At 43.9% G+C, this 19,013-nt stretch overlaps 1 protein-coding gene across 1 annotated transcript in view; it reads left to right on the top strand.

Moving 5' to 3' along the window:
- Rab31 (RAB31, member RAS oncogene family) overlaps positions 1-19,013 on the top strand; it is a 127,196-nt gene that overhangs the window by 65,685 nt on the left and 42,498 nt on the right. Inside the window, exons 4-5 of the mRNA XM_021149583.1 lie at positions 9,880-9,951; positions 11,417-11,523. Coding sequence (XP_021005242.1) covers positions 9,880-9,951; positions 11,417-11,523 — 179 coding nt within the window. The remainder of the gene's footprint in view (positions 1-9,879; positions 9,952-11,416; positions 11,524-19,013) is intronic.

Raw genomic sequence — 19,013 nt, 5'->3', positions numbered from 1 at the left:
CTTTTTATCTTGCACCTTTTAATACTGTCTCTTTCTCCTGTAGTCTGGGCCTTTCCGCTGTGACGTGTCACAGAAGGTTCTTCTCGGGCCACGTCCATTTGAAGTTCTAGATGCTTCTTGTGCTTGAGTAAGATAACGGCTCCAGATTTGGGTAGTTCTCCTACGGTTTCATGGCTGAGCTTTCGATACTTTCATTTTTTAGTACTTAACTGCACTCTCTTTCTGAAGCAAATTTAGGAAAAGATTTTTACTATAGATTTAAATATGGGTATGTATGGGTGTTAAGAGAGGTCAGAGAAACATGTAAGAGAAAGCTGGTGTGTAGTACATGCCCAAGAAAGGCTGTGGGTCTCGCCTGTTCCCCCACCGACGTCTCCCTGAAATGTACTCTCAAACTTGTCGTCTACATCTGATATTCCCTCTAGGGTTTGATCTCGTGGACGGTGGGGACTGGCCATGGGCCATGTTTTTCTGCTGATTGAGGTTTTTCATTTTTAACCTCCCCCTCATCCTCTCTCTCTCTCTCTCTCTCTCTCTCTGTTTTCTTCTTTGGTGTTGAATTTCTCATCTGGATTACCTACTTTCTCACCTGAATTTCTATGCAGATCTTGAATCGATTTTTCTAATTCATTGATCTCCTTGTATCCTTGTTAAAGTCAGTTTTATAAGTAGAGTTTTGAATTCTTTGTCGTTCCATCCATTTCATGATTATTATTTTTTTTAATATGGTATAGAATTCAGGATCTTTGGGAACACTGTCTTACCTTGATTTTGTTGTTGTTTCTTGTGGTTTTGTATCACAGTTTGTGTAACTGTGGGCTACAATGGATAATAAATAGCTCTTTTGAGCTTTATTTTGGGGTCATCCTAGGTCATCTCTCTGAGAATGCTATTATCCCAGGACTGCTGGGAAAGAAACTGCTACTCCAGCAACAAACAAGGTGCGATCTGCCAGGAGAGTCTGTCCAAGCCAGCAAGTATCAGGCCTTTTCAGGGCCTTCTCTTTCTCTGTGTACCAGGAGCCTCTGCTGGCCACACTTGGCTTTGCAGCCTGTGGGTGAGGCAGGTCCTCCCAGGCTTCAGAGATTTCCGGTTGGTACCCCTAGGTTGGCTAATGTCTCAAGTGTGTTGTGTAGTGGGTAACGCAAGCAGATCCACTGAGGACTGTGCTGTAGGGTCAGGTTCCGTGCTCCCCCAGTGCAGCTGCAGTCACCCCGCAGAAAAGATTGAGCTATGAAGTCCAAACACTCTCCTGGAACTTGAGTTCTTACGTCAGCAGTAGTGAGCCCCCAAACAGATAGCTAGCTCCCAGAGTTTGGAATGTCCACTGGCATCAGGATGATCATTCTCTGCAGTTATCCCTCAGGTGAGTCTGGCCCCAGCAACCAAGGGGCAGGGCTGCTGACCACAGTGCCCTTCATTGCTGAATTCCTCAAGATATCTGCATCAGACCCTCCTCTCTGCAACCACCTTCCATGGCTGTCTACTAGCCAAGCACCACAGCAGGTTGTAGGTTTCTATTCTGTGATGGTTCTACTCTCTCAGGCTCTGGGATTACCTTGGTCTGAAACAACAGGTTTCTTCCGGTATGACTCAGGCACAGAGTGGCAAAATGGACTTTGTCCTACTTTGTTTTCTGAACTGAGACGTCGCAGTAGAAACTCAGGCAGTAACTGAAGCAAGAACCATGCTGACTGGCTTGCTGTCTGTCCCACCCTCAGCGAGTTTACTTATGTAGTAGCCCAGACCCACCCGCCTAGGGGATGGTGCTACCCACAATGAGCTGAGCCTTTCCCCATCAATCACTGGCCTGATTGGCGCAACCCCTCAGGTGAGGTTCCCATTTCCTAGGTGTCCCTAGGTTGTGCCAAGATGACAGGAAAACCTAAGTCTCGGGCCTCTGCTCAAATGCTGCCCTGCCACATAGGATGACTTCCTGTCTTCCCTGGTTCTCAACTTTATCCAAGACTCACAAGAACTGTTTGCTTGTCTGTTTAAAGCCTTCAATGGGCTCCTTTTGGATGAGGCTTCTGTTTGTCTTCCCCTGCTGGGGAATCAGAGAATTTAACTTACACGTGCAGGGAAAAAGTAATTTCAGTGGTAACCCTATGATGATGCTCAGTATGTGTTTCCAAGGCCTTGATAGAAGAGTTGAGGTGGGGAGTGGGTTGTGGCCCCTGTGTGTGCATCTGTGACCCCTATGTATGCATCTGTGACACCTGTGTGACTCCAGTGTGTGCAGCTGCTACCCTTGTGTGTGCAGCTTGTGACCACTGTGTGCGCAGCTGTGGCCCCTGTGTGTGCATCGGTGTGCACATCTGTGACATTTGTATGTACATCTGTGACTTCTTTACATGTGTCTGTGACCCCTATGTGTGCATCCGTGTGGCTGGGAGCTTGTTGAAGACCTCTGGCTCCCTTCTTTACCATGAACAATTCTGGCCCATGTTGGACTGTCATCCCACTCTATGAGGGCATTTCCCAGTTTCATACTCAGGGCAGAAGGAGCAGAAAGAACAGAAGAAAAAGATACATCCCACTCTCTACAATACTCTTTGCTCTCACTGTGCATTCTCTAAATGCACTGAGTGTCAGCTGCATCTGCTGGCATGGGAGAGTAATCTGGGGTGATGGCAGAAACAGAATCATAGGGCAAAGCCCAGCTCAGGCATCCCCACAGCTTCGGCTCACTACATATCTTGATATGCTTTCAAATAAAAAAACAAAAAAAAAACAAAAAAAAAAACCAAAAAACCAGGCAGTAAAAAGTAGAGAAACGGCGGGAGAGGTGATGCCCAGCTGTAGTTCAAGTGCTCAGGAGAGTGACACAGGATTGCCACAAGTTAGAGTCTAGCCTGGGCTACATAGTGAGACCTTGTCTCAGTAAACTGAACAAGGAAGTGAAGGGGAGCTGGACGGGGGAGGGAGGAAAGGCAAGAAGTGAAGGTTGAATGAATATGGCCATATTATGAGGACCAGCTAAAGGAAAGCAGCAAGGGCTTGCAGCTGGAAGAACTGGGGTAAGAGTGGGGAATGCAGCAGCCCCCGGCTGAGGTGGTCAGTCTCTGTCTCAGCTCCAGTTCTGCAGGACGCTTAGGAGCATTTACCACTGTCTTTGAAGAGCTCTACCTGGTCTCTCCAAGGTGACTTGAACTACAGAGCACAACAGCAAGCCCCGAGCAGTCGTCCTGTTTGGGCCCGATCTGGCCTTCTGTGCTTGGCTCTTGTCGGAACCAAGGCTACTGCAAGGTCAGAACAGTGTTGTCTTGGCGCTGTTGGCCTTGAAGATGGATGTGGTGTACCGATCAGGTCATCAAGACTATCTAGTCCTTAGTGATGAGGATGCCTGATGTCCCCTGTGAACAAACCCTCCTGAAAAGAAGCTGTGTCTGCCGATGGACTGATGGCCTGATGAGGGTTCCGGCTGTTCTGTGGGGAGGTTGGAACGTAGCAAGTCCAGACACTGGTTGCCTTATTTTCGACTAGTTCAAACCTCAGAATAGCTGTTCCCTGACCAACTCTGTGTCAGAGCAAACAGGCTGTGACTAATAACCTCTTGGAACCTAGCCACTTAACAGACTACTAGTTTCTACCAGCCCCAAAGCTCATATAATGTCTTGGGTCTATAGATAAAAGCTTCTCTTATCTCTTGCCTGACTCTCTGATGTACCCACCAACATATTTTAAACTTGTCTTGATTTATGACTTTGTTCTGTAAAATTATTTTAAAAAACTAAACAAAACTGCTTCCAAATTGGAAGTGGGATTTGGAGTAACCGAAATCTGTGGTCCTCAGCCTGTGGTCACTCAACCTGGCTGCAGAAGAAACTCTTGGGACCTTTAAGATGAGAGCCCTGGTTTTTGTTGTTGTTGTTGTTGTTTTTTGGGGGGCTTTTTTTTTTTTTTTTTTTTGCTTCAACACTACCAAGTCAAGTGTGAGTTTGACCCAAAGTCAAAGAGGCAGATACAAAACAAAGGCAGAGTGTCAGGCCTTTCACCCAGTCCTTGTGGGCTCAAGTGTGGAATCAACCTTTTTAGCAAAAACAGGTTTGAGGCAACTATTATCATGAGGTATCATTTTGGACTTTTAGGAAATTCCTATGCTAAATCAAGGCTCATGACCTTAGGAAGCAAGCACCCCTACAGCAGAACACGTGCTTACCCGTGTATGATATCCCAGCTCGTGGAAGATTCTAGTTCTTTGTACCTTCTTCTTCTCCTCCTCTTCCTCCTCTTCCTTCTCCTCCTCTTCTTCCTCCTCATTATTTATTATTATTATTATTATCATTATTATTATATCTGAGAACTGAACCTGGGGCCCCCTGAGGCTGCTAAGAACAAGCACTCTACCACTGAGCGATACCACCTATACTGTCTTATAAAAACACTCGTCTTGGCACTATAGATGGCTCAGCAGATGAGAGCACTGGCTGCTCTTCCAGAGGATCTGGGTTTGGTTCCCAGTACCTCTTTGGCAGCTCACCATTGTTTATAACTCCAGTTCCAGGGAATCGACACCGTCTTCCGAGGTCTTTGATGCACTCTTTGGTACAGGTAGACATGCTATCCTGCAACCCACTATGTAGACAAGGCTAGCCTCACACTCTCAGAGATCTGCCTGCTTCTGCCTCCTGAATGCTAGGATTAGGGCCCCCATGGGTCCCCACATGTAAAGAAGCACTTTTGGATTTAATGACATATTTATTAAAAAGGAAACTATTAAGAAAGACATTTCTTGTTATTGCATAGGTTATGTATCATGTTAAAAAAAAACAGTTTCTATTAACTCAGAAATATTAAAACCACCAGTCCTTGGGATGACGGTGCCCTTCTTTGGTGCTAACCATTGTGAACAGTTCCCTCCATTGTCTCCAGGCACTCTCTCTGTTCCCCCTCCATTCTGTCAGGTGTCAGGATGTTGGGGCAGGCATATTAACTAGGCTCTCTTTTCAGGGAAGAGAGAAGGTCTGTGTGAAACTGGGACAGAGAGATCCTTCATTACTCTTTTTCCATTCAGCCTCTGCCAGCTGAGCACGCTGGGAATGGCAAGAATTTTCTTCCATCACTCGCCTTTGTTACAGTTCTCCAGGGCTTTGGGGCCTTTTGGCTTCTGCCCTTGACTCTCCCTGGCCTTGACTGTGGCTGTTCTGCATTCCTGGGCAGGGCTGGAGCTTCTAATTGGGAGCTGGCACCTGAGGCCTATCTGCAAACTGGCCACAGACTAGCTTTGTCCCTGGCTGCCTCTGACTCTCCAGGGATAGATCATTCTCTGAAAAAAATCACTCTGCAGGATCCGTCTTCCAAGATCCGGAACCTGAAGCCAGAATGTCTGGCAGGGCTAATTCTTCATCTGGGGAGCAGAACCCAGCTGGAGACATATTTGTTTGGAAACTTCATGTCTTTTCCTCTACGGCTCATTCCTGACCTGCAGTTTTGCTACTGTGAAATTTATGAGGTCATCACATGTGATTAAAGAAGGAAGCTTGTTTGGAGAATTTCCTGGCATAATACTTTCACTGTATTAGAGAAAGGGAGAAAGAGGGAGGGAGGGAGGAAGCTGGGGGACGGAAAAGAGGGAGGATGAAGGGAGGAGAGAGAGGGGTGTGTGTGTGTGTGTGTGTGTGTGTGAGAGAGAGAGAGAGAGAGAGAGAGAGAGAGACAGAGACAGAGACAGAGAGACAGAGAGAGAGAGAGACAGACAGAGAGAGAGAGAGAGAGAGAAAACAGTCAATAGGCACTCAAAAATGCCCATATGGAATATGAGACCCTAGCAACTTCTCTCTCTCGTTCTGTGACCTTAACTACACGCTAAATCTGACCAATTGATCCTAGGCTAGAACCCCCAACTCTCAGATAAAATAGCCCCTTTCTCTCAGTTTATTACCTCAGATACTTTGTTAGCGTGACAAGAAGCTGACCGCTGCAACATTCACCCGCCAAAGCTGAGAAGCCCAGCATGCTGAAGAGCATTCCTTTCTTACGATGTAGACAACCATAAAACACCAAGTAGTTAAGGCTGGCGAGACAGCTGGGACGTTGTTAAAAGTGGACATTGCTCTTCCAGAGGACTGGAATTGGTTCCCAGCACCCATGTTGGGCAGCTCACCACCACCTTTGTAAGTTCAGATCCAAGGGGATTTGGACATAGACACACACACACACACACACACACACACACAAATAAAAATGAAATCTTATAAAACAAAACAAAACTAGGGGCTGGAGAGATGGTTCAGTTAAGAGCACCTACTGTTCTTCCAAAGGTCCCTACTTAAATTCCCAGCACCCACATGGTGGCTCACAACTATCTGTAATGCCCTCTTCTGATGTGTCTGAAGACAGCTACAGTGTACTCATATAAATAAAATAAAGAACACAAACAAACAAACAAACAAACAAACCCAAAACTAGTCCAAAGAACATAGATAACCATCTCTTTGAAGAGACAGATTGGCTTTCCAGAATTGTCTGTGCTGCTCCTAAATGGTACCTGGGCACTATCTCAACACTGAAATTTAAAGTGTATATTTTGTTGAGTAGTCTGTGAAGGATTGGAATTGGCATCTGAAGTGTTGATTTCTAAATAGCCTTTCAAGGGAGGTTTTAATAAGAAAGCTTTTACAGCAGGGTGGTGCTGGCGCACGCCTTTAATCCCAGCACTTGGGAGGCAGAGACAGGTGGGTTTCTGAGTTTGAGGCCAGCCTGGTCTACAAAGTGAGTTCCAGGACAGCCAGGGTTACACAGAGAAACCCTGAAAAACCAAAAAAAAAAAAAAAAAAAAAAAAAAAGAAAGCTTTTATTAACCTCCTACAATTGTGACCTTTATTCTGGAAGAATCTTCTGAGATCTTCCTGTCCATATTAATTTTGACCTCTTGGAAGGTAAATTATATCATATACGCCAGTCTGTGGCTGAGTGTGTGCACTTCTGTTCTCGCTGTGTGGAATAAACGGATATATATTGTAAGCTAGAGATGATTTATCTCTTTGTCCTCCACAAATATTACCCTTTGGTCAATGCATTATTGAGTTTCAGAACCGAGACATTAACTTTTAATTTATTAAAACCCCTACGTCTCCAGCAATAAAGTCCTTTAAGTGGCTTCACCAACAGATTTATTTCAGAGTGATTCCTTTGTGGGGAATGGAAGCAAGCATAATGCATTGCAGGCTGAGGGTTTTCAATAATTCATGACACCCACACGCTATTGGCTCTTCAAGAGGCAGCTTTGGCGTCAGAGCCCGAAGGGAAATCTCTGTCATGTGTCTGACTTCTGGGAAGCAGGGTATGTGCTTATGCTTCAGCAGAGGCTGTTTTGAAAACAAGAAGTTGGGGGGAAACTCACCTGGTTGGCCGAAAGGCAGCTTTGTATTCACCCTCTACCTTTAGTAAAGCCTGGTGTTTACAGTCATTTCTTTCTCCTCTCATGAACCAAAATCCTGACTGGTCTTGATGCAGGAGGAGAGCATAGCCAAGGGTGGGCTGAAGGTGACTCCTCTGAGCGTAGCAGTCAGGGCAGACATAGGGGAAGTCTTTGAGTGTGAAAAGGCCTTCGTGGTGTCTTGTGCTGTGAGACCTGTTATGGTATTTGTGGGCAAAAGAGTGTGACGACTCTCCCTCACCCCATTTCTTAAAAACTACCAAACTCCAGGGTGGTCTTCCTTCAAAGAGGGACTTGTTTGTGACCATGGCATCCTGGCTTCTCCCTAGGTCTTCTGAGCATTCCAAGGAGAAGTAGCATGTGGGAAATAGAGAGAACGGGTAGTTTTGTTGTTCACCAGAAAAACTACAGGATTCATCTTTCCTGTTCCTCCTCTATGCCCCAATAAAAATAGCAGATTTTTATTTTTTTCTTTTGAAATATTTTATTATGTTGTGTGGGGGTGGGGAACATGTGGCCCTGCCACCCCACCCAGTTAGAGGTCAGAGACTGTGGAGATGCGGTTCTCTCCTTCTGCCATGTGGGTTCCTGGGGTTAAACTCAGGTCTTCAGGCTTGGTGGCAAGTGCCCTTACTTGCTGAGCCATCCTACCGGCCCTTATTGCCATTTTAACCTAAAATCATCTTACTTAAAATTATTGTGTGATGTATAACCTTTTAAATGTAAAAATTACTGGACCTTCTATTATTAACAGTTGGGGAATGATCTAGTATTTTATACATCCATTGCTGTCCATCTTTTCCACAGGAAATTCTATCTCTGCTGCCTTTAGACAGTTTTTCACTTCATAGTATGTCAAGAAGATGTTTTCCTTTAAATAAAATTCCTTGTCATTTCAGGGGTTGTGGACTACTCCATTATCGGCATACATTTTAGTCAGCCTCGGCTGGAACAAAATGCTGTAGAGCAGGTAGTTTAAAGGACAGATCTAGGCTGGAGAGATGGCTCAGTGGTTAACAGCACTGACTGCTCTTCTGGAGGTCATGAGTTCAAATCCTAACAACCACATAGTGGCTCACAGCCATCTGTAATGAGATCTGATGCCCTCTTCTGGTGTGTCTGAAGACAGCTACAGTGTATTCATATATATATATATATATATATATATATATATATTATTTTAAATAATAAAAAAACCCCTTTCTTTCTCATGGTTCTGAGGTAGATCTTAGTTGACAGACAGCCTTCTTCTTTCTGTATCCTTGTGTACAGGATGTGGAGGGGACATTCTTCCTCTCTGTGTAATACTCTAATCCCATCATGAGACTCTCTTCATGACCTCATCTGACCCCATGACCTATAACACCCCCGATCTTCCCTCCCAAAAGCCATCACAATGATCAGGATCTCAAGCCTGGAGTTGTGTGGAGCACACATTCAGTCTAGGATATAACACAGTGCCCTGATGAACCTTCATGTTCTTTGATTTTTACTTCCTTTACAACATAGGGAAATGTCTTTCTGGACCTGGTGGCCACACTAAGTATATATTTCCTGTAAGTAGACTTCTGGGTCAAAGGGATTGCACACGTCAGTTTCTGCTAGGTCATTCCCAGTGGCTTTGTGGGGGAGCACTAAATACCACCCCGTGTAGTAGATGAGAGTGTCTTGCTCCCCAGAACCACCCCAACATTGAATCTAAGGCCTTTTAACGTTTATTGAATTATTAAGGACCTCATCATTTTTAGTTCATTCTTTTGTTAATTGAGTCAGTGTAAACATTTGCTGGTAATTTGTAGTGAGTACTTATCATTTCTTCAACTCCCTGCTGAGCTCTTTTTCACTCACTGGCCTATCCCAACAGCTTTTTAAATTAAAATATATATATATATATATATATATATATATATATATATATATATATATATACATACAAATTAAGACTAGGCCCCCATTCAAAATATGCATGTAGTGTATACATTTCAGAGAATAATTATCCATCTTATTTGAGGATGAGAGGTTCTGGTTCTGGTTCTTAACCTAGTTTGGGGGCTGAAGCCCATCTAATGTGTCACCACTAGCTGACCTTGGTAGGCAATAAAGCTTTGCAACCAGGTAGGTCTTTGCTCCGTGCCAGTAGCTCTGCAAGGGTCTAGTGCTCCGAGCTCTCCTTGGAACCTGTCTTTTCCTTACCACTCCGGAGTTCTAATGAGACTGCCCTGGGCCAACAGAGAAAAGGAAATTCAGAGGAAGGCAACACCGAAAATAAATCTGTCTCTGGCTTTTGGCCCAGAGGAGATTTCACGGTCCATAAACCACAAGTGTATGGCTAGCTGGGGAGCAAAATTTATTATTTAATCTTACGTCCTGGAGAAGTCCAAGGGGGGATTTCGAGCTCCTACAGAGATGATGTAGCCTAACATTTTAATGTGTGGCTTAGAGATGCTTAAAATCTGTTTGTTGACCGAGGCCTAAGACTGCTGCTTGCTCTTCCACAGTTCCACTCCCTGGCTCCTATGTACTACCGCGGATCAGCTGCAGCCGTCATCGTCTATGACATCACTAAGCAGGTAAGGATGTCTCCAGCTTCAGACACCCTGCTTGGTGACCATCCCAGAAACACTGAAGCAGACTGGTGCTTTGTGAGTCTTGCCAGCGCCCTGGGAGCCTCGGCCGTGTGGCAGGCAAGAAAGCTGAAAGCTACACATCCAGTTTCGCTCACCAAGCCGCCCTGATGGATCTTTTCAATTACGGAAGCAATAAACGTTCATCTGAAAGCTGACCTTTTAAAACAAAATCTATTTATTTTATTTATGTGTAGTTTTACCTGCCTATATATCATATGCTACGTGTGTGTCTGGTTCCCACTGAAGTCAGGAGAGGGCATTGGATCCTTTGAAACTGGACTTGCGTGTCCTTGTGAGTCACCATGTAGGTGCTGGGAACCAAACGTGGTCTTTCTGAAAGAGCAGCCAGCAGTTTTAACTGCTGAGCCACCTTGCCACCCACTAAAACTGAGCATTCACCGGGAGGCCAGGCATGCTGGTTAGCACTTTCCTTGAGAAAGTTTAAGTTCTGGGTGTTTTATCATTATAGGTTATTTTCTGCTAGTGGTTCAGTTGCACCATTCAAAGGTCGGAGGTAATATTTGTGTATATAAAGGTAACTATGTGTGTGTGTGTGTGTGTGTGTGTGTGTGTGTGTGTGCGTGTGCTTGTAGGCGGTTGTCCCCATTTATCTGTGGTTTGCTTTTCTGTAGTCCTTGCTATGCAAGGTCAACTTCCATCCAAAAGTATTAGATGGAAAATTCCAGAAACAAGTGGTACAATTAAAACAGTGTGTTCTGTTATTATGATCATGCTATTTTGTTACTGTTTTTATCTCACTCGGCCCACTTGTTTGCTTCAACTGTGTCGTTGGCACTCGTGGGACAGAAACAGGTTGTTTCTAGGCTTGGGTTCCAAGGTAGTGTGTCAGGCGTCCACTGAGGACCCTGGAATGTATCACTGTGGATGAGATTGACTGGAATGGATTTTGAGGTATACTCATTAACAAGCGAGTGCTTCGATTTGATGGCATTCCTCCTGCCCCAGTCCCTCTGGAATGCTGACTGGTAGCTGGATCATTGCTGCTTGTGTAGTCCATGAGTTCTGACCTTTTTCCCCAAAATGTCTGACCACCTGGCCTCTGCCCTAGAGGAAGGTCAAGTGAAGGGCAAGCAGGACCCCCCCCACCCCCCCAACACACACCTTTCTCCTGAAGTAGGCCTCGGTATTTGCTTGGTTCTGAGATTTTGGCTCCCACAGAGTCAAGGCTACTATTTCTAGTCAATGGTTCTTACTGAAGAAAGTTACACATGTTGGTTTTTCAACTCCCTCAAGCTTTAATTTAGAAAGAGACATCTTAGCTAATGTTAATTAAGTGTCCCCTACAAATGTCTTTTTTTCCTCCATTGAATTACACTGGGTTCACATCTCTACTTCTTTGAAGTATACCGACAGGTTTGTTCAGTGACTCATTTTGTTTTTTGGTTAGGATTCATTTCATACCTTGAAAAAATGGGTCAAGGAGCTGAAGGAGCACGGCCCAGAAAACATTGTGATGGCGATTGCCGGGAACAAGTGTGACCTCTCTGATATTAGGTAAGACACATTTCATGTGTGTATGTGTGTGTGTATGTGATGTGTGTGTGTGATGTGTGTGATGTGTGTGATGGTTGTGTGTGTGAGATGTGTGCACAACCTATCTGATATTAGGTAGGACACATTTCAAGTGTACGTGAGTATGTGTGTGTGTGTATGTTTGTATGATCTGTGTGTGTGATGTGTGCGCAACCTATCTGATATTAGGCAACACATTTCGAATCTGTTTGTGTGTGTGTCACGTGTGTTTCTGTGTCACAGCTCCCACCCACAAATGTCTCTGTGACTAAGTGCAATTATGTCTTTGGTTATGTTTATGCTTTTTGTGTAATGATTTAACTGATGGCCCCTCACTGTGGCAATCAGCGTGATATTATTCTACTAGAGTGAAATTATAGGAGAATGATATAGACCTTATGGTTCCTACAGTGATGAATATTAAATCGAATGGCCTAGATACAGCACACAGCTGCATCGATTACCCTGCATATTGTTGAACTAGATTGTTTTATCACCTTATTCTTCTTATTAACATTACTGCTAATGTAATTTTAGTAACACTTTCATATACAAATGGCCATTAGAAGTCTTGTTATTGTTTACAACATCTGCTTGTTTTAGATGTTTTGTTTGTTTGTTTGTTTTTGTGTGTGTGTGTGTGTTTTCAAGACAGGGTTTCTCTGTGTAGCCCTGGCTGTCCTGAAACTCACTCTGTAGACCAGGCTGGCCTTGAACTCAGAAATCCACCTGCCTCTGCCTCCCGGGTGCTGGGATTAAAGGCATGTGCCATCTCTGCCCAGCTTGTTTTAGATTTTAACTTAAGGATATGGTCCAGTCTATATAATATTACTATTTTGACAAAACATCTGAATATGATACATTTTATCACCCCAAGCAGCAACGGCTTATGGGACTTCCTTAACCTCCAGTCTCAGTCCTTTTTCTAATCGTTAGATCAAAATACCCAAGCTGGGTTTTTTTATAAAGAAAAGAAGTTCAATGTGCTTTGCCCAGTTTCTCGAATGGAACTCTGGTGACTCTATCATAGTACCACGTGACTGAGTGGCTGAGAAACAGACAGAGAGGAGCCAGTCTGCAGAGTTGCTTACTTGCTGAGGCAGGGGCCTGACGAGATTCAGTGGCTTAGGCTGCTCTTTTTACAATGAGCCATTCTTGCAGGGACTAAGCAGCGTGTTACGAGAACCAAACTGATCCCTGCTGACGGTTCTTGCCTGTATGACCTAGTCCCCATCCATTATTCCACCGTGCTTCTTGCTCATAAGCCTTGAGGGCCACACCCACATGACATAACCAAACTGTGCCATGTGGACAGTGGATTAGAGGCTTCATGCCCCTCCCCCCCCCCCCCCCCCCCCCCGCCTTTTTTCCCCAGTGTTTTTTCCTTTCTTAGGATTTATTTATTTTATGTATGAGTGCTCTATCTGCATGTAAACCTGCATGCCAGAAGAGGGCATCAGAACTCACTATAGATGGTTGTGAGCCACCATGTGGCTGCTGGGAATTGAACTCAGGACCTCTTAACTGCTGAGCCATCTCTCCAGCCCGAAGCTTGAGACCTTATCTGGCCATTAAACTCACCGATTTTTTTGTAATGAATGTTACTTCAAAAAGTTATGTATTAGTCACCCTTTCCTGTGACAGATCCATTCCAATCTCCAGTGGATATCTGAAACCACAGATTACGTCATACCCCGTGTATGCTATAATATTTTTCTATATATACAACTCTTTTATGAAATTTATTTTATATAACAGGCACAGTCATAGAGATCAAGAACACTAATAGAATGAATTGTAATATTATTATAATATACTAAGCTGCTTAAAATGCAATGAATTATTTATTTCTGGAATTTTCCATTTGATATATTTGGATTCAATTGATTGTGGGTAACTGAAGCCCTGGGAGGACAAAACACTGGTGGGGGAGACTTCAGTTGCAGACTTGTTTTGCCTCTTGTTCCCTTGACTCTGAGTTCTCAGGAGTTCCTCGTCTTTGTTCATCAGAGCCGCACCATGCTTCTGATTTTGATATCTCAATACGATTAAACCGGAATTAAATAAGCTTTGAGAAGAGATCTTGCCAAAGTCCGGAAAGTGGCGTTTGGTCAATTACTCTGTTTCTTTGTGTTTGCAAACGGGTTATATCACACTGCATCAGGTTTGTGTGTAATCTCCGTGAACGCCACTTAATCGCCTATTTTCTGGTGGTTGGACTAGTCTTTAAGCCCTCCGGACTCAGATCACATATACTCCTTTATTGTAATCTTGAAACAGCTTTGTGGCCAGTGTTTCCTACACTTGGTGGTGGGTGGGCTGAACTGGCCTCGCTGAAGGAGGTGAGTTTATCTAATACCTCATGGAGGTGAAGGGGAACTTGGACAGAAAAGTCCCCCTTTCTCCTGTGGGGTGTGTGTGTGTGTGTGTGTGTGTAGTCTGATGGACTGGAAGTTAAGCACAAACTGATTTCAAGTTGAATGGGACAGGATTGTTTGCTGTAAGGAGCTGAAACCTAACTGAGATTAATCTTAGGAAAAGGAGGCATGAGACGGTGTTGATATCCCCATGGTAGAAACAGGCCTTTCTTTAGCTCCGGTTTTTGGTATGTCCCAGTTGGTCTGTGGAGAAACGCTGGCCTGGCATCTCTATTTCAGTTCTCCACATCTGGCTAGGAGCTTGTGGCCCACAGAAGGAATGTGGCCAGTACAAGACAAGGGGAGGGTGGGGGCTCTTGATGAAGGACAGCCTCAGATCAGCACAGTCTCCAGATAAAACAGGATCGCTGCCTCTCATCCCCAGGGTAGCCTCACTGGTGTTCTCTGCAGACATTCTGATGTTTGCTAAGATGAACTGCCACACAACGTAGGCATCTTACTCAACCATCAGCACACTCACGGCCAACTCTCCTTAAAGGATGTGCCTTTCTTCTCAGATTCTTTTGCTTCACTAGTTTGGCCTCTGTGAGGTCTGGATCCAGCGCTTCAGGGTCCCACAGGTGTTCAGAGTGTGGGTATATATATATAGCCTTTGTGCTTACGGTCATTCGAGAGGGCCCTGGTTCAGATTATGCAACAGAGGAAATGACTTTTTTATTGTAGTTCTTCTTCAAACCTCTGAATAGGTCAGTGAGAAAGACTAGCTTTATTTTTATTTTCAGAAAATTGATTAATCAGTTAGTTTATTATCTGTCTATCTATCATTGTATGTATCTATGTATCCATCCATCATCTATGTATCTATGTATCTATCTGTGTATCTATGTATCTATTCATGTATCTATGTATCTATTCATGTATCCATATATCTATCCATGTATCTATCTATGTATCTATCTGTCTGTGTCTGTCTGTCTGTCTGTCTGTCTATGTGTACCTGCCATGGCATGCTTGTCAGAGACACCTTATGGGGGTTCCTTCTCCTACCACATGTGTCCTGGGGATTGAACTCAAGTCCTCAGGCTTGGTAGCAGGCACCTTTACTCACTGAGCCAGCTCACCAGCTCTGCATGAGTCCCTTGAAGTTTGTTTTATGACTGTTCATAGAGACTGTTCATAGAAGCCTCAGGCTAGTAAGGAGCTGTTTTTGTTGTTTATATTTTTGCCTGTGTCTCTGTGTGTGCATGTATATGTGTATGTGTGTGCACATGCATATGGAGCTCAGAAGTTGGTGTTAGGTGCCTCCTTTGACCTGATACATTGAAGCAGGGAATTTGCTGAAGCCAGTGGTCACCAGTTCAGCTAGTGCTGCTAGCTGGCTTGCCCTGGGGATGCAGGGATGCAGCTCCACCCCTCAAGTGCTGGAATTTCGGATGGGCTGCCATGTCATCCAGATTTAATTCTTTACACTTGCATGGCAACTGCTTTCCCCACTGAACCATCTTGTCAGTCCTCTCATTGAGTTTTTAACCCTTTAAATTTTTTCCTTTCTTTTTTTTTCTTTCCCCCCAGTGGAACTAGAGGTTGTATTTAGAGTGTGTGCATGCTAGGCTCGTGCTGTACCACTGAAAGGCTAAACAAACTATGAACCTCTCTAAGTTGACATTGCTAATTTTGAACTCACTCTATAGCTCAAGGCAGGCCTTATGGTTGCTATCCTCCTGTCTCAACTTCCTGAGTAGCTGAGATTATTATCCAGGCCTGGCTTAAAGACATATTCTTATATTTGCTTTCTCCATTTGAAAAAAGAGATATATAGATACAACAGAGAGACAGAGAGAAACAGAGAAAGACAGAGAGCACCAGCCTTCTGAAAATAGCACTGCTTTAGCTAAATTTTAAATTCCTTTTAATTTTTAGAATCTCATTCTTTAGTGACTAGTTGATACTGGTGTTCCATTTATGACAATGATATAAAACTTTCTAGAAAAATTTTAGCACTGGCTTATGCTTATGACATCTACAGGGGGAAACTTTTAAGGAATCTATTGGAAAGTTCTAACATGTAATAAATAGGTTCAGCAACATGGTAGGATACAAGACACAGAAAACTTAATTATATTTCTGTTTTTTAATAGTGAGAACACAGAAACTGAAAAACAAACAAACAAACAAACCGCACAATACCTTTTACAATTGCTCCAGGAAAATTAAATACTAGCTATGTACAGGACCTGTGTACTGAAAATTACAAAATGCTTGTGAAAAAAAAAATCAAATGAGACTTGGACAAATGAAGAAACATGACTGTGTTCATCCATCTAAGAAAGCAACCAGACACCTGGGCATCTCTCACAGAGAGCTGGAATTTGTGTTCACACCAAATCCATGCATGAATACTCATGGACTTTGGGTAACATCCCCAAACTGTAATGAGCCCTTATGTCATCGAGAAACTGACTGGCTAAATGGATAGATTGTGATATACTTACTCCATGGACTGCTGCTTAGATATACAAGCAAATAGACCGCCAGTTGGATGAACCTGGGGCATTGCGCTGAGTGAATAAAGCTATTTGAGAGTTCTTCATCACTATAACAAATTCCTGACGTAATTCAGTTTATAGAAAGAAAGGGTTCATTTTAACCCAAACCTCTGGGATTCCAGAGTGTGATTGGTTGGACCCCGTTGCTTTGGGCCTGTGATGGTTCATAATAGTGGGAGTTTGTGGCACGCTAACATGTTCACCTCATGGATAGGGATGAAAAGACCCAAGCTTCATAATTCTCTTCAAAAGGCTTGTGAGTAATGACCTACAGTCTCTCATGAGGCCTCACCTCAAGAGCTGACACCATCTCCAGTATCAGTAATGTGGGCCTCAGCTGCTAATACAAGGGCCTCCTTTGAGAGACATTTCAAATCCAGGCCACAGCAGAATCCAGTTCCAAACGTTCCATTATGTGTGATGTGATTTGTAACATTTTAAATAAAAACATGGTAGAACTAGAGAATGGTTTTAGGAGTAGTTGCCTGAGGTTACGTTTGGGGGCAATGCGTAAGGGGGGTTTCCATAGTTGTAAAAGGACCGTCTCAGTGAGAGCTGCTTGTGAACCTAAGCAGAAAGTGCAGCAGTACAGAGCTCGATATATGCACTGCTGTGTGACACTGTTCCTGAGGAATCTTAAACACTCCACACAGGGAACTGAGGGCAGGCCAAAGTAACAATACCACCAAATCCAACTTGGTGAAGCAATGAGTTTATTGGGGCTACTTACAAGAGTAGGGCTGATGGGTTAATTACAGAGGCAGGGATGACTCAAAGGCAGTGTTCTCACGGAAGCCCACACAGCGTGAGTGATGGCTCATGAAAGCTCAAGACTGGGAGCGCACTGTGAGACTTGCAGGCAGCTTAGGTCAAATCATCTAGTCCAGGCAGCTTGACTGCTCTGAGGTCGCTCACATGTCCTTACTACCATTGGGGGAAGGACAGGCTTTGTGCCTCTATTTAGTTTCAGGGACTTTCTGAGATTTATGAGTTGTTTGCTTCCTGAGTCTTAAAAAAAACCTCCTTTCAAGATGAAATAAGTCAATTCGGAGGAAATGGATACAAATGAGAGACTATCAGTAGGCCTCGGAAATCCAATTACAAACACGTCAGTGTTAAGTCTTGTTTGTAATATTATGGGGTAGTTTGCAAAATGTGACTAAAGAAACTTAGATTATTATTTATTTTGAAATGGGGTCTCATGTAGCCTAGGCTGACCTTAAACTCATTATATAGCATCCTGCCTTGTCTCCTGAGTGCTGAGGTGATAGGTATGTACCACCAAATTTGTTTATTTTGCTTGGCTTTTCTTTTTCCCTTTACTTTATTTGTTTACTTAGAGTCCAGGGCAAGAAAGCAAGTACTGAGGTCAGAGGTCAGCCTGAGGGAGTTGGTTCTCTCCTTCCTCCTTGTGAGCTTCAGAGATGGAGTCTAGATCACCAAGCTTGGCAGCAAGCACCTTACCCACCGAGCCATCTTGCTGCCCACCCTCTCCCCCATAATAGAAGTTCACGTGTAGCTCTGGATGGCCTTGAACTTGTAATCCTTCTGACTTCTGACTAGTGCTGCTGGGAATACAGATGTTTACTGCTATGACTGCCTTCTTAAGGTAGTGATGGGTGTGTATGTGGCCAGGTATCAAGATTGAGGGTCTTCCTTGGTTGCTCACCAACTTGTCTCTCAACAATTTGGCTGGGCTTGGATCTTTCTCTCTCTCTGCCTTCCAGTGCTGGACTTACAGACACACACTGATGCAGCTATCTATTTTTTTTTTAACATAGGTGTGGGGATCCAAATGCAGGTCCTTGATTCTGTGTAGCAAATCTTTACTGACTGAACCATCTCTCACTGCCTAAGAATGTTGGGTTTTTTTCCTTTTATAATTTTTTTAAAGATTTATTTATTTATTATAAGTACACTGTAGCTGTCTTTAGACACACCAGAAGAGCATCAGATCTCATTATAGATGGTTGTGAGCCACCATGTGGTTGCTGGATCTTGCCCGGGGGTGTTGTTTCTTTTTTTTTTTTTAATATTTTTAATATTTTTTATTACATATTTTCTTTATATACATTTCAAATTTCAAATGCTATCCCAAAAGTTGCCTATACCCTCCCCCTGCCCTGCTTCCCTACCCACCCACTCCTGCTTCTTGGCCCTATATAAAGTTTGCAATACCAAGGGGCCTCTCTTCCCAGTGATGGCCGACTAGGCTATCTTCTGCTGCATATGCAGCAAGAGACATGAGCTCTGGGGGTACTGGTTAGCTCATATTATTGTTCCACCTATAGGGTTGCAGACCCCTTCAGCTCCTTGGGTGCTTTCTCTAGCTTCTCCATTGAGGGCCCTGTGTTCCATCCAATAGATGACTGTGAGCATCCTCTTCTGTATTTGCCAGGCACTGGCATAGCCTCACAAGAGACAACTATATCAGGGTCTTTTCAGCAAAATCTTGCTGGCGTATGCAATAGTGTCTGGGTTTGGTGGTTGATTATGGGATGGATCCCCGGGTGGGGTAGTCTCTGGATAGTCCATCCTTTTGTCTTAG

The sequence above is a fragment of the Mus caroli genome, chromosome 17 (genome assembly GCF_900094665.2).
Source record: "Mus caroli chromosome 17, CAROLI_EIJ_v1.1, whole genome shotgun sequence".
NCBI lineage: Eukaryota > Metazoa > Chordata > Mammalia > Rodentia > Muridae > Mus > Mus caroli.
Note: the sequence above shows the minus strand (reverse complement) of the source record. Positions and strands in the feature narration are given on the sequence as shown.